This window comes from Bombus bifarius, unplaced genomic scaffold (assembly GCF_011952205.1).
Source record: "Bombus bifarius isolate JDL3187 unplaced genomic scaffold, Bbif_JDL3187 scf7180000007966, whole genome shotgun sequence".
NCBI lineage: Eukaryota > Metazoa > Arthropoda > Insecta > Hymenoptera > Apidae > Bombus > Bombus bifarius.
In genome coordinates, this window is record NW_022884352.1 from 8091372 (window position 1) to 8116667 (window position 25296).

General features: G+C 29.2%; 4 protein-coding genes across 10 annotated transcripts; 1 reads left to right on the top strand and 3 right to left on the bottom strand.

Annotated features, from left to right (window-relative positions):
• Nucleotides 1-1855: 1855 nt before the first annotated feature.
• Nucleotides 1856-4478, bottom strand: LOC117209038 (abscission/NoCut checkpoint regulator). The gene is made up of 6 exons (XM_033450623.1): nucleotides 4284-4478; nucleotides 3913-4109; nucleotides 3399-3627; nucleotides 3162-3317; nucleotides 2954-3091; nucleotides 1856-2886 (listed from the first exon to the last, which is right to left on the bottom strand). Exons 1-6 carry the CDS (start codon nucleotides 4329-4331, stop codon nucleotides 2698-2700), a joined length of 957 nt encoding a protein of 318 aa, XP_033306514.1. The 5' UTR covers nucleotides 4332-4478; the 3' UTR covers nucleotides 1856-2697.
• A 4731-nt stretch (nucleotides 4479-9209) lies between these two features.
• Nucleotides 9210-16625, top strand: LOC117210429 (nuclear distribution protein nudE-like 1). Of its 6 annotated transcripts, none has more exons than XR_004488121.1 (9): nucleotides 9210-9370; nucleotides 10057-10238; nucleotides 10681-10971; nucleotides 11063-11199; nucleotides 11265-11450; nucleotides 11983-12125; nucleotides 12416-12590; nucleotides 12794-12864; nucleotides 15126-15184. XR_004488121.1 is itself a non-coding variant. In XM_033453683.1 (8 exons), exons 2-8 carry the CDS (start codon nucleotides 10153-10155, stop codon nucleotides 15181-15183), a joined length of 972 nt encoding a protein of 323 aa, XP_033309574.1. In that variant the 5' UTR covers nucleotides 9369-9644; nucleotides 10057-10152; the 3' UTR covers nucleotides 15184-16625. The 6 variants fall into 6 exon arrangements, 1 of the variants encoding a protein (XP_033309574.1); XR_004488106.1 differs by having other exon boundaries at nucleotides 9211-9644; XR_004488109.1 differs by having other exon boundaries at nucleotides 9211-9450.
• Nucleotides 16626-16710: 85 nt separating this feature from the next.
• On the bottom strand, nucleotides 16711-19242 carry LOC117210600 (histone H3.3A). 2 transcript variants are annotated; one of them, XM_033453883.1, is made up of 3 exons: nucleotides 18499-18622; nucleotides 17772-17907; nucleotides 16711-17693 (listed from the first exon to the last, which is right to left on the bottom strand). In XM_033453883.1, the coding sequence occupies exons 2-3, from the start codon at nucleotides 17897-17899 to the stop codon at nucleotides 17411-17413; spliced, it is 411 nt and encodes a 136-aa protein (XP_033309774.1). In that variant the 5' UTR covers nucleotides 17900-17907; nucleotides 18499-18622; the 3' UTR covers nucleotides 16711-17410. The 2 variants fall into 2 exon arrangements, with proteins under 2 accessions (XP_033309774.1, XP_033309693.1); XM_033453802.1 differs by lacking the exon at nucleotides 18499-18622 and adding an exon at nucleotides 19071-19242 and having other exon boundaries at nucleotides 16715-17693.
• Nucleotides 19243-20495: 1253 nt separating this feature from the next.
• Nucleotides 20496-22193, bottom strand: LOC117210697 (histone H3.3A). Its single transcript, XM_033454014.1, has 3 exons — nucleotides 22127-22193; nucleotides 21558-21691; nucleotides 20496-21473 (listed from the first exon to the last, which is right to left on the bottom strand). Exons 2-3 carry the CDS (start codon nucleotides 21683-21685, stop codon nucleotides 21191-21193), a joined length of 411 nt encoding a protein of 136 aa, XP_033309905.1. The 5' UTR covers nucleotides 21686-21691; nucleotides 22127-22193; the 3' UTR covers nucleotides 20496-21190.
• Between the last annotated feature and the right edge of the window lie 3103 nt (nucleotides 22194-25296).

Genomic DNA, 25296 nt, shown 5'->3' on the forward strand with positions numbered 1-25296 from the left:
AAGTTCCTCTGCGTCCATTAATTACGTCATTTGTGTAGTCCATTTTTTTAAAGTGGTATAAGTCTAATTTTGACTTGTAAATTATACCATAAGCTTCATGATAGACTGATGTGTTCTCATGTTATATTTTAATGGTATATAGTTAGACATATTAGTATCTCCAAAAATTATTAAAGATATATTGCTTTAAAAAAAATTGCATAAATGGTTTTAGATTTAATGTATACATGTATAATAGATTATTACAAGCAATTACAAGTAAAAAATACTTAATACCTAATACTTACTATCTACAGTAGTACTTACTATAAGTAAGAATATCATTGATAACATTAACTTTTGTATTGCAAATGCAATTTTTATAACTTTGCTTTTAGAAATATTTAAATATGTATAATGTATCTCAGTACAAGAAAAAATGGACTTCTACCATTAAAAAAAGAAAGAAAAACCAGTTTTTCTATAAAAGTTTGTATAAAATGATTTTAGAAAATTTTTTATTACAATACGAATAAATCATTTAGTTATCAAACAAAATATTTAATATTGTAATAATTAAATACAAACGAAATAATAGAATTAATGAGAAAAATTAGAAATATAATGAACAAAAACTAAAATGTAAATGTAGGTTGACAATATTGATTTGTAAAATGATTTTGCTAAAAGTTTTGCAAGAGAACTGGTAAATATCGAATTCGGAACAGAGTTTGGCTTGTGCCCAGTGTAATAAACCGAAGCAAAAATTTCACTACGTAAAAGATCATTTTCGAAAAATTTTGGGAATACTTGAAATGCTTTTAATCCTATTTTTGCTACTATATGGGGGCAAAGATAAAATGTTCACTTGGACTACCAAATCGACGACAAAGAAATTCTAAATTGAAGAATCCGTATTGTCTCTTACATAAAAAGAAGTCATTTACCATCTGTATATGTACATATTCACAAAACTCATATAAAAATGACGATGTGTCTGAAAAATGTGAATATATATGCTCAACCTAAACAAAGGTAAAAAATTATTTAAAATGAGATATTTTTTTCGAAGAACGCAGCTTTTGTAGCGAAAGTTCTGGGTACCAACGACCTGCTAACAACAACATCCACTACATGTATACGCTTTTTCATTGCCAAATTCCTGAGAATTGTTTGAAGTTGTAAAATTTCCTTAAAATATTGCAACCATAAGCAAAATATTAGCCGCAAGCTTAAAAGGGAAATTGTTCAGGAAAAATTGGTACATAATACTTTTTATAATTGCAAGAATCATAAAAGAAATAATAAGGGAAGTTATAAAAAATGAGACAGCTTTTTTACTACTCAGGAAATTTAAAATTATAGGTTAGGTTATTTTTCATTTGTTAAGAAATGGCGCAGATGGATTTTCAAATTTGTCGCTTTATTAAATCCATGTTTAAGTATGAAGTGAATAAAAAATAACGATCCCTTTAATGATTTCCTCTTATTTTTATTAAAATTCTTCAGTACACTTAAAAAGATAATATAAAATAATATATAGAAAGACTCGGTATATACTTTAAATCATTTTTTATTTTTAATAGAATGAAGTATTCAATACTATATAAAAAGAGCATGAATTACAAATAGCAAAAAATTACCAATTTTCATAAAGCTGCATACATATATAAATTTTAAAAAACATTGTTCATATCAATTTCTTACAATTATACAATTAAGTTTATTTGACTTAAAAATATCAAGCCGTTTTAATTAATTATTCATGACAATTTTTAAATAATAAGAATTTAAAGAAGAAAAAATATTTAAAGATAGATTACACTGTTAAACAAACTGGACGGAAAAAAGAACAAATGGTTTCTTCGTTAGTAACCGAACGTGGTTGAAATCTTGGCACGATAGATGCGTACATGTCATCTAAAAATAGCAGGCCTGCTTAGACTTTGAGAAAAGAAAGTTTTTGCGCCGCGACACAGACCACCTTCGGGAAATCCCCGTGAGGATGTCAGTAAGCGTCTTTACTGACATCTAGTCTGGATCGGTGAGTTCACTTTGGCATTTAAACCAAAAAGATAATATTCTTAGAATAAGCAAAAAGAATTGTAACAAGCTACTAAAACAAATTCCAATCTAGAATGAATCACTATCCTATATAGAAAGTTCAAACATTTTTAAACATCAAGAGATCGATTAATATGTATAATATTGAGAATTAATGAATTTAAATATCGACAGCAAGCTATAAATCTAATTGAAGTCCATGTATTTATTTACTCAACAACTTTGTTTGTGGTGAAATTAATAAAGGAAGAATTCGCTATATGAACAAATAATTTGTTGTTCTTGAAGATTAATTTGTTTTTTAGCAAAAGCGTGAATATCTGTTATCAAATCTGTCAAACTGAGATTGTTACAAAATTATTTACTATGAAAGTAGATGTAATGCAACAATAATTTTTAATGACACGCATTAATACAATCACAATCTTGGCTTTAAACTTACAGCTTACTATAATTATGTATTATTTATTTTATGTGTAAGTGTACTTTGCGAGGAATGCTTCTATTTAAATGACAGTATTCCGTTATCAAAATCGCAGGTGACGATGCTGGTTATAAGTATTGTTTGTAAAAATTATACAGAAAGTGTTTTTAGCAATGAAACTGTACGTGAATCATTGCAAAGCGTTTCTCTAAAGTTTCTAACTATCCCATTTAAAATTGATTGCGTCTTGTTGCTGGTTCTCTTTTGTGCATTTTCAACTCCAAATCATCATGATTATCTTCAAAGCATACAGGACAATATAGATCGCCGTGACAACCTAAACACCGCTGTAAATCTTTAGTTTGTTCACACATTACGCAGCTAGGTTTTTCATCTTCGTCATCAGTATGTTTTGCCTCCTGTTTGTTAAATTTTAATCAGAACACTGTATGTACATATTTATCCATAAAAATCAGTTTCACATACCTCGAGTTCCATTTCTTCCAATTCATCCTCTTCTGTGTCTTTCTCATATTTTTTCTCCAATTCTGCTTCTGCCAAAGCTTTCCCAATTAATTTCTTTGTTACGTGTTTCTCATCATCATTGTCATCATTAGCTGAATGCTAAAACAACAGAAATTTGCTTATACTATTGTTCATCGTACAAACTTATTGCTTATTATTGATTTTATACTTCTATAGGTTTTTCACTAATGCCTTGTAGTGATCTTAGCCTCGCTTGAATTTCGCTAACCGAATCGCTGCCCGAGGATAGTTCCAATTGATTCAAATATTCCTGTATTAAATCGTCTGTTTTCTGTTGGTCTGTTCTGGTATCTACTTGCTGCATCTACAAAGAATAATACATTTGTTTCGATCATACTTAGAACACAATAATTTTATGGTATTCTTTTATTACATATTAACGTACATTTATTCTGTGCTGCCTAACATCTGGGTCTTCATCCTTTAGCAATGCTAATCTCCGTTTTATCTCATCTACACTTAAAGCTGTAGTTTTGTCTTCCTCCTTCAATTTTCTTAATCTTTCAACTATCTCTTGATCAGCTGGCTCTAACCCAGTTTTAAATCTATCCCAATGATTTGTATGTTTGTACATTACAATAGGAGGCTTCACAGGGTTCTCCAACAAGTCCAGTCTATATGAATCAAGCATATTACATTATTTTACTTATAATTATTCACAAAAGTATTTGAATACTTGCAGAAATTTATAAATATATATATTATACATCTTATACATATTGGTTATTATATATTTAATTATATATGTTTGACCAATATAATCATGACAGTAGTATCTTGTTACAATTATAATGGAATTTTAAAACGTTTTATCAAACATATATAATATATACATAAAAGTTTTCTATGGTAACTGTAATTACAAATATTTTCATGCTTATCTTTGAAGAATATATTACTTTTTTGTAATGTCCACTGGAGCCATTGGTTCTTCGTGGCCATTCATTTCGATATTATTATTAAAGCTTGAGGTACTTGTAAAATTATATTTATTAAAGCAACGTCCACAGACCTTTTTCACCCCTTTATCTGGAATATTACATTTATATTTGAGGCACTTACTGCAACATGAAAAACCACAGCCGGGGCAAGCAACCTAAGTAATATCAGAACAATGAAACATAATGGAAAGAAAAGTTAAAAGCTATTCTAATTTCTGATAATCAGATTAAACTAACTAAAAAAGCTATGTGCAAGAAATGATGTGATGATATGGTACAACTTAACCTATAAATTACAAGCGATTCTATTAACAAAAATGATAACTTACTTCTCTTGTGAAGAAGGAAAATTTCGTTTGACAAATATTACAAGACATACTGAATCTATTTTTCAAACTTTAATACGTTGTCATCACAAATGTGACAGAAAATTATTCAACATATTTTATCTTTGAAAATTTCTGACGTACAAACGTTCGAGTTAACAGGAATCGATTACAGTACCAAATTCGAAACTGGATAAGAGAAAGAGAATATATGCTTCATTTTAAACAAAACTATTGTCAAATATTTTATCTCAATTAATTACGTATCATATTGCTAAACAATAAAAGTAATAGATAAAGAAATAAGTTTTTGAAATAATGAACATAGGAAAAGAAATTTTTATTTCAGAAATATCTGATGTCACTATCTTACAGTTCTTCAAGTTGTATCATGCTAATGCCTAACTTCAATCATATTAAATGAATGAAAACCACCAAAGTGTTTAAATCTACATTTCACTATTGTTCTTAAGGTTAAACTTTTGGGAACCAAAAATTATTGACATTATTTCTGCAGCCTTGGAATACTTGACGTATAGAATTCGAGAATACTTATAACAATATATAACTAATGTATTATACTGAGTACATTGTTTATCATCATTTTCATTTTCTTTTCCATGTTCTAATTTTGTTTAATTTTTAACGATTAACTATTGTTTAACTGACTTTGATCGATATTATAAGCTGCAATTATTATTTAAAGGCAGCAAATACAATAATCTGTCCACTAGGCTTAGTTAGTCGATAAGTTAGTTCTCTGCAAAATAAATTATTGTTCTAAATCAACAGCTCTTACCGCTTTTCCTTTTCCATTTTAGTTAACGATACCTAAACTAATTATTAAACGATATCTTTTAAAATAGTGTTATACTATTACTTATACTATTATTATATAGTTAATAACTATCCTTTTTCAGACATATGATAGGTAAAACTTAACAACTTTCCTTGAAAATAAGAAGAAAATGACTTTATCTTTTATAATGTAAGTGATTTCTAGTTCCTTTAAAACTTTTTAATTAATTCAGCTGCGTCTTCCTCTCTGTACAAGAAAAGAAAAAGATTTATAAGTATTCACAACTTTAATTAATGAATTTGTTAACAAATCTGATGACATAATACAGATAATTTGCATCTTTAAAGCTGCCGTCGATTATATACAACTAACATTATTGCAACACAATTAATGGCAATATGTTTGTGCATAACGTTTATGAGATATTTGTTTGTTAATTACTGGAAAATTAGAAAAGCTAGTAATCGCGAAAATATTGTAGAATCGCAATACTCTTGTTACTGGTGTATTGTAAAAAGATCTTCATAAACGTTCAATAAAAGTTAATCAAGTGATTAATTAATTAACAGCCTGCACAGTATTTCTAAAATTACCAATACCAATCCTTTAATGAGGAGTGTCGTACGAGGGACTATAACGCAACCTATTATACCTGTTTAAGATTAGATTAGTTGTAAGTTTGAATAATTCATCTGTCCTAGTCCTACACTGTCTATCTCTCCTACTATCGTTCATTTCATCTATCCTCGTCACACATTGATGCTTTCCTTATTCCACTCGGGCCTTACTCTGTCCTTGTCGCAGAATGATGCTTTTCTTGTCTACGAACGTCTAATATATCGCCATCTACTGCTGGATACACCAAGTTACGGTTCCTACCGCTCGTGCTAGATGGCAGCACATAGATTGGTGTAGCAAGGAAAGCATCAGTGCAAGAACAGAGTAGGGTGTGAGTGGAACAAGGAAGACATCAATGTGCGACAAGGACAGATGATGGAAACAACAATAGAAAGAAAGATGGACAGTTTGCAACAAAGACAGACGATACAGACGATAGTAGAAAGAACGAGTGACAGTGTGCGACAAGGACGGACGATATGAACGACAATAGAAGAGATAAATAGTGTGAGACTAGGGCAGATGAATTGTTCAAACTTACAACTAATTTAAGGCTATTTTTTAAGAGTTGGTAGTTCTAGAAATGCTGAGCAGACTATTAAATAATTAATCACTTGATTAACTTTCATTGAACGTGTATTAAAGTCTTTTTATAATATACATACTATATAAAAGTTAAAATTTAATAATATTTTCGCGACTATTAATCTATCTTACCTAACTAATGTTATAAGCGTGTAATACAATATATTTGTTAACTGATCCTTATAAACTATTTATATAAACTTTAATTTATTCTTTTACATTTAATTTCTACATGGTAATATAATACCAACAATATATTTTATAAAATATTTATTGTATGTATGTATATGTATAACATTTATTTTGTATATAAAACATATACAAGTGTATAACGTATATGAAACAAAATATATGAAACAATATGCGGGACGTTTTTCGTTTTCTTGTCTTTGACGAGAAATTCGTATAATTTGATGAAAATTTGATGAAACAGAATAAATTATTATTTTAAGTAAGCAGCGCTAACTGTTTCCCCCTTCCCATTATGGTTAATGATCTTTGAACTAATTGTTACAAATTTTCTTTTAAAATAGTATTATATTATTATTTATACTGTTATTATATAATTATTTATTACCAATTTTTAAGATGTTTCAAATGAAACTTATCAGCTCTTCTTTAAGACTTTAATATAAGATGATTATCTTTTATAATGTAAGTAACTTTTAGTTTGTCTAAAATTTGTTAAATTCATCTTTATTTTTATTTCAAGATAACAAGAAGGTTTATAGCTATTCGTAACTTCAATTGAAGAATTACTTAATAAAATTCATGATGATACAAAAAGCTACTTTTATTTTTAAAGGTGTTACCAGTAATGTATAACTAATTGAGTTGGAATAGGACGCACTTAGAGGCAATAGAGAGACTATTCTTGGAATACTTTTTGGTTAAACATTTGGCCTTTAACATTTGATAATTAGCTTGGATAATTACTACTTAAGAAAATTAGCAGAAAGGATCATTAAGATCAAAGGCAATAAGAAGGTAAAGGACTTTCCGCAATTATTTAACATATATCAATTATTTAATTATTATAATTATCAAATATGTAGTATATACATAAAACTTTATTTCTGCATTGTTTCCAAGAAATGGCGTTCGTATCGTCTGACCACGTCTCACCATCCTTGTCGCATATTTCACCCCCTTTGCCTAAGTGGTGCGTATATATATATATATGTCGGAAAGGGAAGAACACCGGAACACCTAGAACTTGGGATAGTCCAGCAACAGTGTACTCCAGGGTCTACTATAGCTGTAGTCAAACGATGGCAGTTAGCTAATCCGATTGTAATCGTTCGAGACTGGTGATGGTGAGCTTTGGCTCGGGGCGACGGCCCGTCGCCCAACGTAGCCGCGGTCGACGGGACGGGCGCTTTGTCTAGCAAAGGTATAGAGCGATAGTATGACCCCCATTACAGAAAGTACCGGGCAGTAAAACATTCCAACGGGTCCCTCAGACAATGAATACCCAAGGTTGAGGCACTTGCACGACACGAGTACCGCTAGCCCGAGGACCCGCCATAAAACCTGGGTATATATATATATATATATATATATATATATATATATATATATATATATATATATATATATGTCGGAGATGAAAGGACAACAGAGCCTTCCCTTTGGAATTTTGGGAAAATCCCTTTAATCTAGATTCTACCATAGCCGTCATTAGGCAATTGTCGTCATTCAATCCGATTGTATTTGTTCGAGATTTGTGATAATGAGCTTGGACTCCAGGCGACAACCAGTCGCCTGTCACGTAAAATTAAGGCTTAGGTTTTAAAGACACGAAGGTTGAGCCGTAGCACAACTTTATATTTCTTTTCTATCGAACTTTATTAAATAATACAACTTTATAAGCATAGTTTGCGCGACTGATCTGAGAGATGTTGACTGATGAGAGTTTGTAATTTCAGTCCCGAGATGTTCTCGTATTATTACGGAGGAAAGCTCGGTGTGGGTGTGCCCTTTCCCGTTAGGTAAATACCCGCTTTTCCCTCGTAATTTGTACGAACGTATAATAAACCTAAGGACTATTTCAAGGACCGTCCATAAACCAATAACACTTACAGAGTTAATAAACTAAAAGTTTAAGTTTATGGTGGGTCCTTAAGGTTATTGACGTCACACTTCCCGCTAGCAAATTTTCCCTCAAGGGCGGCTAGCATCCTTCTCTAATCGTCTCCCTCTAATATGGACGCTACATAGCGTCTTTACGCTCAGTGAACATTCTACGTTTTAACAAAGAGTTGGTTTAATAATACTTGTACCGTAGACAAGCAAGTTGAGTACAACTTGGGCTTTGGGAAAAGCGCATTTTGTTATCCCGCTGACCGCGGATTCGTTATTGAACCTAGGATCATTGTCATTAGCATCTCGGGTATCTAATTACCACGGTTACTTGTTAAATTCTGAAATAATCATATTTGCGCTAGTCAAGTTTTTATATGTGACTTTAAATTTCGTAAACTTTAATATTAGACAAAAATAGAACCTTTAGAATAGGTACAGCGAGTTTCTCCTCATTCTTTTATTTCTATTCTTCTTTACCAATCTTTTTTACAAAATATTAACTTCAAATTTTCTTTTTATCTCATTTTGGATTTAAAACATACCACTTTTTTTAAAAACTGCCACTCTGTATTTTTTCAGCGCCACTATATCGAATACATTCGTATCTTGTAACCTGTTACCTCGCGAACGCCACCTCACTACGTCGTAGTCGTGTGAATGTGATCGAACGAATCGAACGCATCGAACCCGTGGTGGAAAGTAGATATACCACAATTGTTTCTTTTTCTATTTACTATCTCTATGTTGCGATTGTCAATGTAAACTTTTCCACGTTTTCTTCACTTACGAAATCTCCGATTCACTGGAAACACAAATTCGGTCATAAATATAAATAGATAATGAAACTATAAATTCAGTTGTAAATGTAAATGGTGACTAAAGTGTTAATGATCGATCAACGATCGATCTATCAAATGATTCTGACACGATCTATTCACAGTGAACAACGAAGAACCGTGACAAGATCAATTATTATTTCTCTCTACCTTATCATCTCGACTTAGTGAGTCATAATTGTGGTAATGACATTTGTGTCACACGCGGCATACACTCTACATTTCACCTGCTAAACGCTTTCTCAAGGTCCCCGTATTTATATGTATGCATCTTGAGACAACTTCATTTAATGCGCCTACACATCATCGATGGTTGTACATTTTTTCATTTAGTTTCTTAGAGAATATCTCGTTCACTAGATTCAATTCGATCGCATCACAGCTTTATTTACACTGGACTGGACCATTTTCATTCGCCTTATCCCTCTCCCAACGATACACGTAAGTGTCCCTACACGATTTTCCATTTCTCACGCATTAATTTCAATCTCGTTCTTATTATGCGTAACACGACCCGCTGTTTAATCTTCTGAACTCTTTTTTGATTATTATGCGCGTCGTAGAATTGCATATAGCTGTTCTTTATCGTCTCGTGATCGTTATCTACTTGGTAATAATAGGTTAGTTTGACATCGCGTTCGAAGTGTGTAGATACGTAAGATACGCGTAGTAATAAAATATTTTTTCTCGAGCGAATGCAACTTTCACCGACATTGTCACTGTAATTCTTGTACGTTATTCAAAAGTTTAATTTATTTTGTGATTTGTATTTTTGACTGTAATATTTTTTGTATATGGATTTTTGGTATTTTAAGCCTATGTATGTGTAATGTAAATTTGTTTTATTGTATAGGATGCTATCGTCTCATTAATGAAATAGAAGGATTTAGAGCTGTGTTTAACATTCAAGGTTAATTAAGATATTGGACAAAATCAGAATATTGTTAAAATGATGGACATTGATCCACCACAGTTTGTGTCTAAAGATGATGAAGTTCAATATTGGATGGAACTTGCTCACCAGATACATAGAAGGTAAATTATTTTTACATTTCTGTGTATTAAAAATGCAGTGTATTATTATATATTCATTGAAAACTATAGAATAAAATTATATATGTATGTATGTATATATGTATTATATATGATGAGTTGTTCAGAAGATACATTTAAAACTCCATGAATTTAAAAGTATAAAAAAAGTGATGGTTACAAATATCGTTTTTTACAATTTACCTTACAATTCACTATTATTTATGTTACTTTTAGAACAAATAAATTTATGAAGATCAATAATTTGTTTTTTAAAAGTTAAACAGTTATTAAGAAATTAATAAACAATAAATTAGTTTGACTTCTCAGAGACTCGTATGCTTCTTCACAAATGCTTCTTCATAAATATTAATTTTATAAAAAAATTAGTCTCGTAGTTAGTCTTTGGTCAATAAGTTTAATAAATCTTATTGTAATATTACAGGAAAGAGGATATAGAAAGAGAGTTGGAGGAATTTCAAGAAAATTCACAGCTCTTAGAGAAAGAACTGGAAGCATCCTTAGAACAAGCAGAAAAGAATAACAGGGAATTACGACAACGAAACACAAGACTAGCCACTGAAGTTGAACAATTAAGAACAAGATTAGATCAACAAACAGCAGACTGTGCAATGTTTCAAGGGAAAGCTCAGGACTTACAGACTCAACATGACCATTTATTAAAATACATAAGGGAATTAGAACAAAAAAATGACGACTTGGAAAGAGCTCATAGGTATTTGAAAATTAGATTGTTATTTTTACATCTGCTAAGTAAATGTAGAATATTTAATATAATATGTATTCTACTCATCTTAATTTTGTAGAATAAATAGGGTAACAGAGGAGGAGATCGAAGCCAAACTTAATTCTGCCATTGAAAAGAATGCTTTGTTAGAATCAGAACTTGACGAAAAGGAAGCTCTGAAAGTTATAGTACAGAGATTAATGGATGAAATTAGAGGTCGAATAACTAATTTATTTGGATAATTGATGATTAAATCGTTTCTAATAATTCATTCATTACAGATTTAAAACAGGAAATTCAAGTTCAAGAAAGGCATCAACCAGACAATGATAAGTCAGCTGATAGAGTTCGTAATCATGTTGATAGTAATAAACTTCAAGTCGAATTGGAAACACATATGTCGCCTAGTAGCCCAATAGTACCACAATCTATACCTCCAAATAATACAGCAACTTCGCCATTAAAAAGTAAGATCCATAATACTCTTCGTAAAACTAAGCGCATGTTTTGCTTTGGGCCTAAAAGCTGATCCTTATCATTATTAAGGATAATAATCAGCAAAAATAGTACTTATCTCTAACACGTTAAATGGATAACAGACAAAAAATTTTAATCTAATTAACTTTTTAATGTAATGTATATTTTTTGTAACCACTTGACATTTTTTTCTTTTATGATAACTGAATTTGCTTATTTATCGGTATTTAAGGTTGACTAAACAAAAGATTGGTCTAACATTTGTGCTTGATTAATATATCTTTATATGCTTTAATTAATTTCATCTTTCTGTATATATATCTATATATATGATATTGTTATCAATGAAATAAAAATTATTTTAACAAACTTGTTCTTTATTTTAGTTTTTAAATATTATACTTCAAATACATACTTTTTTTTGTACTGAATTATCATAGTATAGTATCTTTACTTCTTATTTTGATATCTTATCAGTGAGTGTCTGTAGTAATTTGTATCTTTTTTCCTGTTTGCAATTAGTTGGAAACAGAGTTGTAGGTGGTGTAACTGGAAACAACAACAATAATAATAATAATAATAATAATAATGTGAATTCGCCACTGGCACCATGCACAAGAATATTAGCAATGAATATGATTGGTGACCTTATGAGAAAAGTTGGTGTAAGTATAGTCATTATTTTCTATATATATATCACAGTGCTTTTGTTTCAAAAGCGTTTTTGATGTACAAGAATAGCTTAAAGCATGGCTTGTGTATCTTTGAGTTTTAAACATTATATTTTAGTTGCCGTAAATATTGTGTTTTGCACTGGCAACTGTTTTAATTTGTATGGTTTATTTCCCTTTTGATTTTGTCTAAGCACCAGATTTATTTTATATGAAATACTTATAAGATTTTTTAATCATCAGTTGATGATACTGGTAGTGTGATGTAGCTGGTGTTTTGGTAGCTTGACAGGTGGATCTGCATGGACTGTAGAAGGGTAAAGTGCACTTGTCCGGGTGGGAAAAAAACAATTTCCACTACACCTACTGATTTACCATCCGTCCAGGTTCACATACCTACTCATTGTATACGGCAACAACCTAGATCAACCAAGTGCTGATCAAGTTTTGTGTGTACAGGTCTTTATTTGATTTCTTTTGCTTTCTATTATGTTTTTTCTGTACACATCACACACGGTTCCTTGCTTCCTGCTTTAATTGTCTCCCATGTAACTAGTATCACCAACTCTAAAAAGCCCTTAATATTTTGAATAAGGGTAAATAACGATATTTTTAAGAAGAATGATAATATTTCATTTAACAACAAATGTTTGATCATTTAGGCATTGGAGAATAAGCTAAATACATGTCAAAATCCATCTCGAGAGGATCAAGCCGTTCGTGATCTTTACAGGTAACATTAGAACAATATTATAATTTTAAAACGTCATTGTTTTTATAATGTTATGCACTGCGTGTATTCAAAGCAAGAAATATCATGTATCAAACATCCGAGAATGAATGTTGAAAAAAATTAATAAGTGTTTTGTACGAATATTTTCTTTAATGAGGGGATTTAAAATGATATTGTTTAAAATGATACATGATAGTCGTACTAAATCAACTGTACTTATTATTAGCTTTATGTCTACTTTTAGTTACGTAGTGCTTCTTGTGAACATTTAATTTACGAATTTATAGATAATGATAGCTTTTCATGATCCCAATTCTGTAGCTTTTTAGTTGTTATAAATGTTCAAATTATTAAGAAGACTGCATCACACTTCGAACAGCTCGTTTTATTGCTTATGCTACTAATTAAAATGGAGCATCTTGTTGTTTTATGTCTGTATGTGTAAATCGTTCTGTATGTCTAGTTGTTAGTAATATCCTCAGATAAAGCGATCAAAATTAATGAATATGATATTAGAAAGTAAGCTAAATTTCAAGAGCTTTCATATTAATTTCATTTCCTTTAATATCATTTAATAATTCTTTCTGATTCCATAACTCAACATTATCGTTTATTATATGTTAATTTAAATGTATGTCTAATATAACAGGCTTACAATTAACTGTCTAGCTTTCCTTTGTGATTTAAAAAGTACAATATACTTTTATTGTAATCTGTTGAGATCTTAATAATCAGATTTAAAAAAAAGCTTCAAGTAATTTTAGAGTATTTTAAAGTACATGTAATGTATTTGTAAAATACATTAAGTTAATTTAAAGTATGCTTCTTTATTTAATCCTGTATTTTTTTATAACAAATTATGAAAAATTTTAACATGGTTATTAAGATCTTTAATCAAATTAATGTCTATTTCAAATAGTTCCACATACGTACTAAATGTATGTAGAATATTTGTATGATATGTAAGACCAATAGAAGCACTTACTATTGTATACATACATGTTATAGATATACCAAAAATAATTTTTAAAGACCAAGATTTTCGAATTAATTGCATTACAGAATTTAGCTTCCAAAATTAAAGTCTATCTTTGTAAATTGAAATGAATGTGAGTTTTAGTAATGATCTTCTATTTTTAATTTTTTCATACATTATAAAATAAACGTAATTTAAGTATCCCTGATATTATTAAGTTCTTTCAAAAAAAAATCTTTTCAAAAGCTACTAGATTTTAATAGAAGTAATTACTGAATTTTATATATCACCAACATGGAAATAAGTTAAAAAACTTAAATATTCCATAGTATATATATAGTTGTATATAGTAACTGTATATACTTATTAAAAGTAACGATTTGTGCAATGAAATTAAAACATTTTTGTAGATTATAAGACGAACTGATGTAAAGTATGTAACATCAATTATAATGACTAATTTGTTACTAAAATATCTTGTTTCTGAAAAAGTGTTAGTAAAAAAATTGTGTGATATGTAAAAAATTCATGGCTCTAAAATCTACTAAAATTTTAATGTTGAATTGGAATAATACTCTTTGAAAATTCAGCTTTTAAATTGATGTCTATAATTTATTCTCTGTAATGTAAAACAAAGAAATATCAATTAACAAACTTTTTTGCATTCATAACATGTTGCCCTGCATGATATTTATGTATCATTTTCTTGTATTTCTTGTCAGTAATGTTCACAAATTGTATACAATAAAATTGACCAGAATATTTTTTATACCAAACTGCTTACATTATATTAAATCTGCACAATATAGAACTTACATCTCGTCTTTGTTTCATTCAAGTTATGTATTAACATCAAATATTTAATGTAAATAAGACACATCTTGAACACACATTTTGAAAAAAAGAAAGCGAGCCTCATTGAATTATTATTCAAGGTACCTTTCATACGCATGTTGTATAGTTTATGCACTATTCATAAACGGCATTCTATTCATATGCAGCATTTCTCAATCATTTGCTCCGCTTCTTCTCTCACCATTAGTTGTGTATAATTTAATTTATTAAACAAAATAATCAAAGAATGTTAGGTAAGACATAAGCAATTTAAAACAAAAAAGAAACATTTCTGAAGTATCTAAGTATTATATTGCATGAAATACTTTTAGAATAAGATTGGGAAATGCTGGTTTAAATAAACATATTTGTTTATTACACTTAAATGTTTATAAACAATGTTTCCAACCGTAAAGAGATAACGAAAGCATATTGGATTTTTTGTAATTAGGACTAGACGGCAAGTTCGAGGTTTTGCCTCTGGCAACAGCAACCACATTCGATTATAAACAACGGATAATATTCCAATAATAAATTTATGCATTATATTCGTATGACTACTAATTCGTGTTATTTTAATTAAAAAAAATCTCACTCATTAATTTATTACAAATTTCTATAAGATACAAAGAAAACTATTTAATTTAATTATTTAATTGCCTTTTACTTGAAGTTTGCAATTTTTGAGGATTACTTGTCTCTTTTTCATCACGGTTCAGAAGTATACTTGGTAATATTTTATGGAGGAAATTCGTAAATAAACATTCGAGATTGTAAGTATTAATATCATAATTTAATAAAATTCATCATTGTGATAAGTGATAATTCTAGATAATTATTACCATTACATTGTGTAGATATTCACAAATAATATTAAGGGAGAACACCAGTTATCTTTCAGATAAAATTTTGCAATTTGGAAAAGATTTTTATCAAAAGATTATTATATCGTAAAATTTATATTTGTTTCTTTATTACTTCACAAACAGACTATAAGAAATTTTAGTTTGAAAAATTCTTTTTGTCAGAATTACTAACATTTCATTGTAACAGTAACCAGAAAAAACTACCTATTCTGTATATTGTGTATTTTTAGAAGATCCATTATTTTTGTTATTATGTATTTTATATTATTATGTTTACATATTCGTATCTTGCCAATGCCTTCAACGTATGTTTGAATATGTGTTTTTTATGAAAATATTTAAATTTTCCAATTATGCAACTTTCTTAAATGTAATCTGTTTCTTATCATAAAAATAATGTTCTAGTTATTGAAAAAAGAAGTATATTTATAAAATTTTATCTGAAAAATAACTAGCAATCAAATTTTGCCTAAGTATCTTCCTTTAAATAAACAATTTGTGAGCTCCAGTTTTGAATGTATAGTTTCTAGCACAATTAAAACTTCAACTATGTTAGAAATGATATTGTAACACTAGTGCAAAATTTAGCTTTTATGGAAGTTAGATATTTATATATATATATATATTTAGGTACTTATATACATATGTCTATTTTTTAATAACAAAAAGATATCCTCTTATGTTGTAAAATAATTCAATTTTATACTTTAAAATGTGTAAAAGCTATTTAATTATTTATTTCTGTATAATTATGTGCTTTAAGCCACTGTATAATTATAAATAGCTTCAAGTTCTGAGATATTTGTATGAAGTAGAATCATACTAATACAACTAAAAATTTAACGCATTCGATTATATTATCGGGTGAATCGAAAATTATTAATTTGTAGGTTTCGCTTAATATATAAAATAAAAATTGAGAAATGGAATATTATATTCAAATACAACAAATATTACCAATTTGCGCTAATTAACTGGGAACTGAATTTTCGAATGAGAAATTGTAACAAATTACGCAATATTTGTAATATAAATTTGTAAAAGTATAAAATGAAATATTTGTAAAATAAAAATATTGTAAACTATCTCTCAATTGATGTAGGATTAATGTTCCTAGAACCTAATCTATCTTAAGTAACAGTGCATATTTCTTAACAAGATAAAAAAAGGTAAGTTAGTATTATTTTGAAGATTTATTTATGAAACGTTTATCTTTACACGAACAATGAATAGTTGACTGATTGAAATACCTTATGTAATTTTCATACAACCAGAGTTTTAGAATGGTAAACACTACATTGAATTCCTACAAAGAAACTGCCTTACTCTCTAATGCATATTTCACTAAGTATTTTATCAATAATGATAATGATGACGAATATAATAAAACTGTAATGAGAAACTAAACATTTTCGATCTTACTCAATCTTAAAAGTACTTTTAGAAGAATTAACAATTTCACTTGTCTTTTATCACGATCATTTACCTTCCGGTTTAGACTTTTTTTATCGCTCTTTTTATAAGTATTCTTACATTGTAAAGTGCAAAATGACAAAAAAGATGTGAATGAAATTAAAGGATTTGTAGCTGATAACTTCTCGAAGAAATAACATACTTTCTACGTTTGTACAGTAATACCAAAGGATGAGAACTACCTACATATCAAAAACAGATTATACCAATCTTTGTATCTAGTTTTCCAGAAATCTGAAGTTTAGATACATACTATAAAGGATGATCATGTCATAACTTGTACACTGTTATGGAGTACAACATAATATGTAGTTTGGAATGAAAATGTTTCATTCACAACTGTTACGAATGATAATAATAATAGTAGTAAATGGTATGTATGGGAATTACATATTGTTTAAGCACGCTCGCCGCGAATTCGTCGAGCCAGCTGAATATCCTTGGGCATGATTGTAACACGTTTCGCGTGGATAGCGCACAAATTTGTGTCTTCAAATAAACCAACCAAGTATGCTTCCGATGCTTCCTGTAAAGCTCCAATTGCAGCACTTTGAAAACGTAGATCAGTTTTGAAATCCTGTGCAATTTCACGAACCAATCTTTGGAAAGGTAATTTTCTGATCAACAATTCAGTCGATTTTTGATATCTTCTGATTTCTCGAAGAGCTACTGTACCAGGTCTAAAAATTATAGTTTATTATATACATATATTACATATAGTATTTATATATGTGCTCAAAATATTATCTAATATGTACCTGTATCGATGTGGTTTTTTTACTCCACCAGTAGATGGTGCGCTCTTACGTGCTGCCTTTGTGGCCAATTGTTTACGAGGAGCTTTACCTCCTGTTGATTTACGAGCCGTCTGCTTGGTACGTGCCATTGTTTACTCTGAAACAGTACAACCTTGATTAATAAAAATTTCTTTTAAATAGAAATTTTGAAAATACTGTTTTAATCGTATAATCTTTCCAAAACAAAAAGTTGTAATTGATCATATATAAGTATGAGAAAAATAATTTCAACGCTCCAATTCCCATAGTTCAGATTGTAATGCAATATAGGGAATTCTGTTAATTCTTATGTTTTTTGATACAAAACAATTGATTGTTTACAAGTTCATTTTGACATATGTAATGACGAAATATTGAATAACGAAAAAATATTCGCAATACTCAAAGATAACACCTGGTGCTATTAAATTTCAAATACATATAAAAATTCAAACATCAGAAAAATATTACTAAATACTATTATATAGACCTTACAAACCTTAGTTTGTGATCTTACAGACCTTAATAATATAGATTCAAACTTTTTCCTTAACATTGTGATAACACAAAACACCTTTTCTGAGACTACTAGAGAGCAATTATAATATAAATTAAAATATTAAAATAGATACTAAACAAGTCACTAGAATGCATCAGAATCTACAAATTATCAATTCACATATGTTATAAAATAACTAAAAAGTAGCACCTGCAGGTGTCTATGGGAACTGGAGGGTTAAAGGGTACGCTTGATAATAACTGAAGTAAACTATAACTTTTCGGAGTGGGACTTAAAAGGATGGTGGGGTGGAAAGGGTGGGGGTACGTTCCGTTGCTGTTCGTGCGGAGGAACCGCGCACCGAGGAACGCTGCGCATTGCGCAATGCACAAACTTTCGTTCTTCTTGCACCGACGCGATTGAAACCCATGCTAATCAGAAAAATGTATCATCTTAACAATCAACTGTTTCCCTAATCTCCTATTCATCTTCATGGTAAACATTATCACAGTCTATGAAATAAAACGAGACGAATGACACTGGTGAACTCGAGGCGAGTTGAAAGCGTCGCTTGTAAGAAAGGCTCGTGAAACGATTCCCTCCACGGAACGTCAATTGCAAAATGGAGGCAATACGACAGTACGTCGCGTTCGGAGGTAATAACTCGAGTTTCCCAGCACTTTTCACACCTTTTTAAAACACGTTGTTACGTCCATACACTCCTCGATACCGGTAATCACACACGATCATAAATAAAATGGATTTTCGACAGATTTACATACCAACTAAGGGAAAAATTCTACGAGAAGCGAGAGCTAGCACTATCCGTTTCCTTGTACTTCGATGGCAGTGGACGCTCTCCCAAGTCACGACTCCCTTGTCCCTACCCCCTAGAAATTAAATTGCGAGAGGCACGTAAGCCCGCGGTGCACTGCATCCAATCGGATGTCGGATAGCAGCTGAGCTTCATAGTGTAACTCATGCGATTGGTTCAGCCTCCTACGCCTAGAGTGCGAACCGTGAAGAACCCTGTCAATTGTAATATACATGATACTACTCACAGCAGCAACCTCGTTTTTACGAATAATAATTGTCATCCTATTCTTTGTACAAATTAAGTAAATCAATATGTTTTATGTTTTAGGGAAAAATTTGCATGAGCATTGTAGAGTATTAAGAGGTGTTATCCTTGTAACAGATTGCAAAAACCGAGTTGAAATTTATAGAGCTGGGCACAGAGTCGTTTCGCGACTTTTGTCATGTAATTCTAGCTACAATGAAATCAGTCATTTCGTGGAAACCTCCAGAAAGATATGGAAAATCTGTAGAGGATATGTATAAGGACACGTTATCTTGATATTAGACTAGTTATCAAGATAGTAATTTTTTTATTGCTCTTCCAAATGCATGTTCTTGGAATGGACGTTGTGTGATTATTCTGGCCATTGGAAGCTTCTTCTACGTTTTCTGTTCGGAAAAAATAGACGCCATTGTGTGTCTAAACGTAAATAATGTTCGAACAATGTCGAGTGATATCGAGCGATATAGAGCGATGTCGAGCTGGCGAAATTATTGAATTTTGGCGCTTTTGTCAATTGAACTTAACGGCGGAAATTGAACTGTACTAAAGTCAATTATATTAATAAGTTTCTTGATTTTTTGTGGTATTGTGACCTGAATTACACTTCCATTGTACCAAAAATATTTTGTAAATATAAACACAATATCAGATATTAATTGTTATTAATGATATACATCGATGAATTTCTGATGTCTTTTGCATTTTCCATTGTACGTTTATAAAACATATGTTATACTAATATTCGTTTCAAAAAACAATAAAATACTGATATAAATATAAAATGATATTTACATTGATGACGTAATCCTTATAATTACCGATCGTACCAATGTCATGTATTCGATAATTGATAACAATAGCAATAAAGATTTACGTTTACGAATTTTTTGTGAAACAAATTTGTTTAAAAAATACTTTTTTGACAAATAATTGTAGTTATAGATTTTGATTCTAATCGGGAAAATATATTTAAAAAATGATTTCATTTCGTCAGGAAAACAATTAAAGTTAAGTTTATTAAAAAATTTTATAGATCATTTACATTAATTTAGTGTTATGAATTGCGTTTTTTAATTACTATCATTATAATTATTAAAATAATAACCTAATTAATAATGACATGTAATTTTATGGTGATAGATTTGTTAATTTATAAAAATGAGGTATATACGTGCAAATCAATTTTGATAACCTAATCATGTAAATACAATTAACAACATGTAGATAACATGACACTTCTCATACATAATCCAATAGCACTTGACTTTTCTTCGAGAAATGTTACTACGTATATTTACTTGCACATAATAACTATATTATATATTATAAATTTAATTTAATCTATGATCTAACTTAACATCAATATAGAAAATTGTATATAGAAGGTGTATTAACCACGAAGTAAATACGGTAGCGAATATAACTGACTTTTTCTATAAAATATCAAATCTACATATTGTTATACTGCTTATGTATCGCGTACGTTACTTATTGTTATATATAATAATAAAATATGAATTATGCAAAGTACTATTACTATTTGTTATGAGCTACATACTCCGCTTTGTGCCTTCCGTATATCGTTTATATTTAAATGATATATGTTTTCGGCTAAATTATTTGATATGATGATGGTTACATATCCTTAATCTCTGCATATCAGAGCTTATAGAACTTGGCAGTGTAATTACTTATAGTTATTATAATGGCTTATAAGAAAGAAACTAAGCTACAATGAATTTGATTTTAAGAACATTCAAATATGAAAACAATATGAATTTGAAAAAAGAAAGACATTAAAGAATCTGAAATATGAACAATTTAAGCGCGTTCTCCGCGAATTCGTCTGGCCAACTGAATATCTTTAGGCATTATCGTAACACGTTTAGCGTGAATTGCACATAAGTTTGTGTCTTCAAACAATCCAACTAAATATGCTTCAGAAGCTTCTTGCAATGCTCCAATTGCAGCACTCTGGAATCGCAAATCTGTCTTGAAATCCTGTGCAATTTCACGAACTAAACGTTGAAATGGTAATTTTCTGATCAATAGCTCAGTCGATTTCTGGTATCTTCTGATTTCTCTGAGAGCTACAGTACCAGGCCTAGTAAATAAAATGCATAATTAGAATTATAATCCATTGTTAATTATGGCATTACAAGTGAAAATTTCAGAGAACATTTTTTACCTGTAACGATGTGGTTTTTTTACACCTCCCGTAGATGGTGCACTTTTACGTGCAGCTTTAGTTGCAAGTTGCTTCCTGGGAGCTTTACCTCCTGTTGACTTGCGTGCAGTTTGCTTGGTACGCGCCATTGCTCACCTTGAAGTAATACAAAACTAATTAGTATTCATTATAAATCATGAATCAAAAATAAAAAATAATAAAATAAATTACAAATCTGCTGGAAAAAAGATTAACGTGTAATTCTCTTTTATAAAAATACCAAATTCCTTTTAATTACTACAAGTTAGCTTGAAAATATATCAAATTGTATTACAAAATCAAGTTTTCAAAAAGAATGAGTTAATAAAAATAAATTAAGATCCGGTTTCCCTCCAAAAGCAGACACAATAAACAAAATGGCGACAAGCGTGCATGTAGCATTGATATGTAATATATAAGAAATTTGTACACTATGAACTGCTATAACCTTTCTCACAACAAAAAGAATTACTTATAAACAATGCATATAAACGAAAAAATGAATATTTAATTTATTATGTTTATTCAATGGCAAAACCAAAGAAATGTACCTGCTATTTAATCGGTTTATTATACAGGACCTCCACCAAACTCCTTCGTTCTACGGGTATTAGACTTATGTGTCGGTTAATGCTTTTTCAGAAACGTAGTTTGGTTTTGTAAAAGATAGGCGGCAGCACCGTATTCAGATACACAGGATTGGCTGTTATTTCGTAACACCGTTCGCGATTTGTCAGCATCTGACGAATAAACGTATTTGTTATGGAATTTATAACTTCATAATTATTTTAATAGCATTATACGATAATTTTAAGTATCTCCAATGTATAATATCATAATGTATGAATCATATATTTTTCAGAAACATATGTATCCATATATGTATATGTGAAACACATATGTACTTACGTGCGTCATGTATCTGCGCATACATATAGGTACTTACATGACATACATGACTATATTTACCTATTTGCAACTTAGTGCATTGATCCATATGAATACATACATATGCACTATTTATTTTGTTAGCACATGTTTATATGTATGCATAAGTATAATCTTTGCAAGATATCATCTATCATGGAAGGAAATGACCTTAACTTTATCTTGGATGAAATTGTACCCTAGATTTTTTACGTTAGAAATCAATGAAGTCAAATAAATGTAATTAATTATTGTTACCGTTATTTGATATTAGATGAAGAGTAAAAAAATTATTATTTGTAGTAGTTACAAATAATTTCGATGGACACTTATGAGATTATATTAAAACAAAATTTACATAAGGTGAAATTTTATTCATGATAACCTTTAAGGGTTAGTATTTCACAACGTAATGTAATATTTAATAAAGAAAGTTCCAAAATATATGTTATAAGTAGATATATATGAACATATGGATTTCTTGAACATGTTGACTCTGGCGATTATAATTTATATATATTAATAATATAATTACATTTAATATTCTGTAATAAATGAAATAAGATGACTACACTATCTAAAAATGAGATTAATTATATATAGATGGTAACTACATATTTAGGCATATTTTTAAATAATGAAGTAATACAAACTAAACTTTATTAATAAATTTGTTAAAATTAGAAAATGATAAATTAAAAAGTTCAATAATTATTTAATATGTAATTGTTTTTGTATTTATTTACTGTTAATAATAGAAATAATAGTTTGCTAACATCATGGTACAGAAGTTATCAATATATTTTATTTTCAAATGATCAATTTTATTGATGTACAATATTCTTCTTTATAGTTCACTACCTAATAATAGCATAAGAAGCAATAATAAACATTTGTTCTACAAATTACGCCAGTAGATAATCATTATCCTTATATCTTCGTCAAAATTAATGTTATTCATATAAATATATGCATTATATATATATATATATATTTATATATACACACACATACATATATGTATAAACTTTCAGTCATCCAGAAAATATTAGAACAAAATTTATTTACTAACATTCTAACTACAGCTATATTGTTAATTTAAATATGTTATTTAAAATTGTATTGCCAAAAATACGTGTCGTCAATATCAACTTCTTATTTCTTTTTTTTTTGTCATTTGCACACAAATGATGCTTCACTTTTTTTTCTTCATCATTCAATTTGTACTGACATTTATTAGAATTCGCCTACAACCGTTAATGACAACGAAAACTTACTGCATTTTATTTCTTTACATTTCAAGTAGTCTTTCTTTCGGTATGCGACCAGATATGAAACCTTATTCAATCATCGTGCAGATGCTAGTATATTATTGGTTTGTGAATAATTGCATTGCGGTTTTGGCAGGACACGAACATCAAAAATGCAAGCCCATATTACTTTTGTACTTCTATAAAAAATCTTCACGTGGAATGTGAAAATTATATTCTACTTTACGAAGTCTCGTTAATACTATAAATAGAAACAATAATTACAATTTGTCCAACATTTTTTGTTACCTTCTACATAAATGAAACATAGTCTCATTGTAAAATTTAAGAATTTAAACTTATATATATAAATTAAAAAAATTGATTTTGTCATAAAAAATAGAATACGTGAACAATCTTCAGTAATTGCAAGCTTGAATTTTGATATAAAAAAGAAGATTACTTGAAAATACGATTAAATATATATACAATTTTTATATGGAAATACTAATACTTATAGAACATATCAGAATTATATACGACAATCACATAAATATTTCATTGTTTCCTTTCGTTGGGTTCTTTTGTTCAATCGCAAAAAGAAAGAAAAGAAAAGGTGATATGAATAACCGATCCAGCAACTTCACATTTTTGTATTAACCGCTGCACATAATAAATGCAATTTTAATGCATAATAAAAAGTATCGATAAATATACAAAATACTTTGTTCTTTAGTAACTACAAGGTACTGCCTGACATTCTAAACGACATATAAGATCTATAACACCAACCACTTCTTTCATAATTAATAATTAAATACCAAATATCGTTAACTGTAATGATATAATGTTTACCATTCGACTCGATTGCGGAAAACGGTTATGCAATTGTTTGTTAATTAAAAGTTCAGTATTCTTTTGCTTTTAACTCGAATAATTACATGAAATCAATTTAAATGTAAAACAATTGTAGATTAACATTGTAATAAAAGATAAAACATTTTAGATCTCACTGATATTAAATTTGTAAATGAAATCATAAATTTCCATAATTAACGTTTCACCTCTCAAGTCGAATAGAAAAGTTTATTTATAAAAATTGTTATAATACGAAACACTATATATTAACATTTTGTTGTACGAGATGCTTGGTATACGACAATAATACTATACAGTCATCTTAAAATAATATTTTTCTGGTTGCTTTTATACTTCGATTAATTGATAGTGTATGTGTTTGTTTTTCTTTTCTTATTGGCAGCACCTTTGACTAACGTCGATTTAATGTAATTGAAATATTGCAATAATTTGTACAGAAACGGGCACTACCTCATTTTTTAATACTTCGTATTTTAAGTTTTCTTATTTATTATATAAAAAATTTATTATTACTAAATATTTGTTCTTGATACTCTATTAAAATAAGTATTCATAATTAAATGAATACTTTATTATTATTTATGTAGAAATATTATACATTACACAGTTACACACATTTAAATTGTTTAATAAAACTGTATACTACACATTTGTCTTTACTCCAT

What these genes read in the sequence shown, in the direction of transcription:
- LOC117209038 (XM_033450623.1), bottom strand. Translation starts at nt 4,331, where the DNA reads ATGTCTTGTAATATTTGTCAAACGAAATTTTCCTTCTTCACAAGAGAA. An exon ending in TTTCCTTCTTCACAAGAGAA is followed by an intron (nt 4,110 to 4,283) that starts GTAAGTTATCAT and finishes GATATTACTTAG; the next exon opens with GTTGCTTGCCCCGGCTGTGG. An exon ending in TTAGGCAGCACAGAATAAAT is followed by an intron (nt 3,318 to 3,398) that starts GTACGTTAATAT and finishes TATTCTTTGTAG; the next exon opens with ATGCAGCAAGTAGATACCAG.
- LOC117210429 (XM_033453683.1), top strand. Translation starts at nt 10,153, where the DNA reads ATGATGGACATTGATCCACCACAGTTTGTGTCTAAAGATGATGAAGTT. An exon ending in GCTCACCAGATACATAGAAG is followed by an intron (nt 10,239 to 10,680) that starts GTAAATTATTTT and finishes GTAATATTACAG; the next exon opens with GAAAGAGGATATAGAAAGAG. An exon ending in ACCTTATGAGAAAAGTTGGT is followed by an intron (nt 12,126 to 12,793) that starts GTAAGTATAGTC and finishes TTGATCATTTAG; the next exon opens with GCATTGGAGAATAAGCTAAA.
- LOC117210600 (XM_033453883.1), bottom strand. Translation starts at nt 17,899, where the DNA reads ATGGCACGTACCAAGCAGACGGCTCGTAAATCAACAGGAGGTAAAGCT. An exon ending in AAAAAACCACATCGATACAG is followed by an intron (nt 17,694 to 17,771) that starts GTACATATTAGA and finishes TATAATTTTTAG; the next exon opens with ACCTGGTACAGTAGCTCTTC.
- LOC117210697 (XM_033454014.1), bottom strand. Translation starts at nt 21,685, where the DNA reads ATGGCGCGTACCAAGCAAACTGCACGCAAGTCAACAGGAGGTAAAGCT. An exon ending in AAAAAACCACATCGTTACAG is followed by an intron (nt 21,474 to 21,557) that starts GTAAAAAATGTT and finishes TTTATTTACTAG; the next exon opens with GCCTGGTACTGTAGCTCTCA.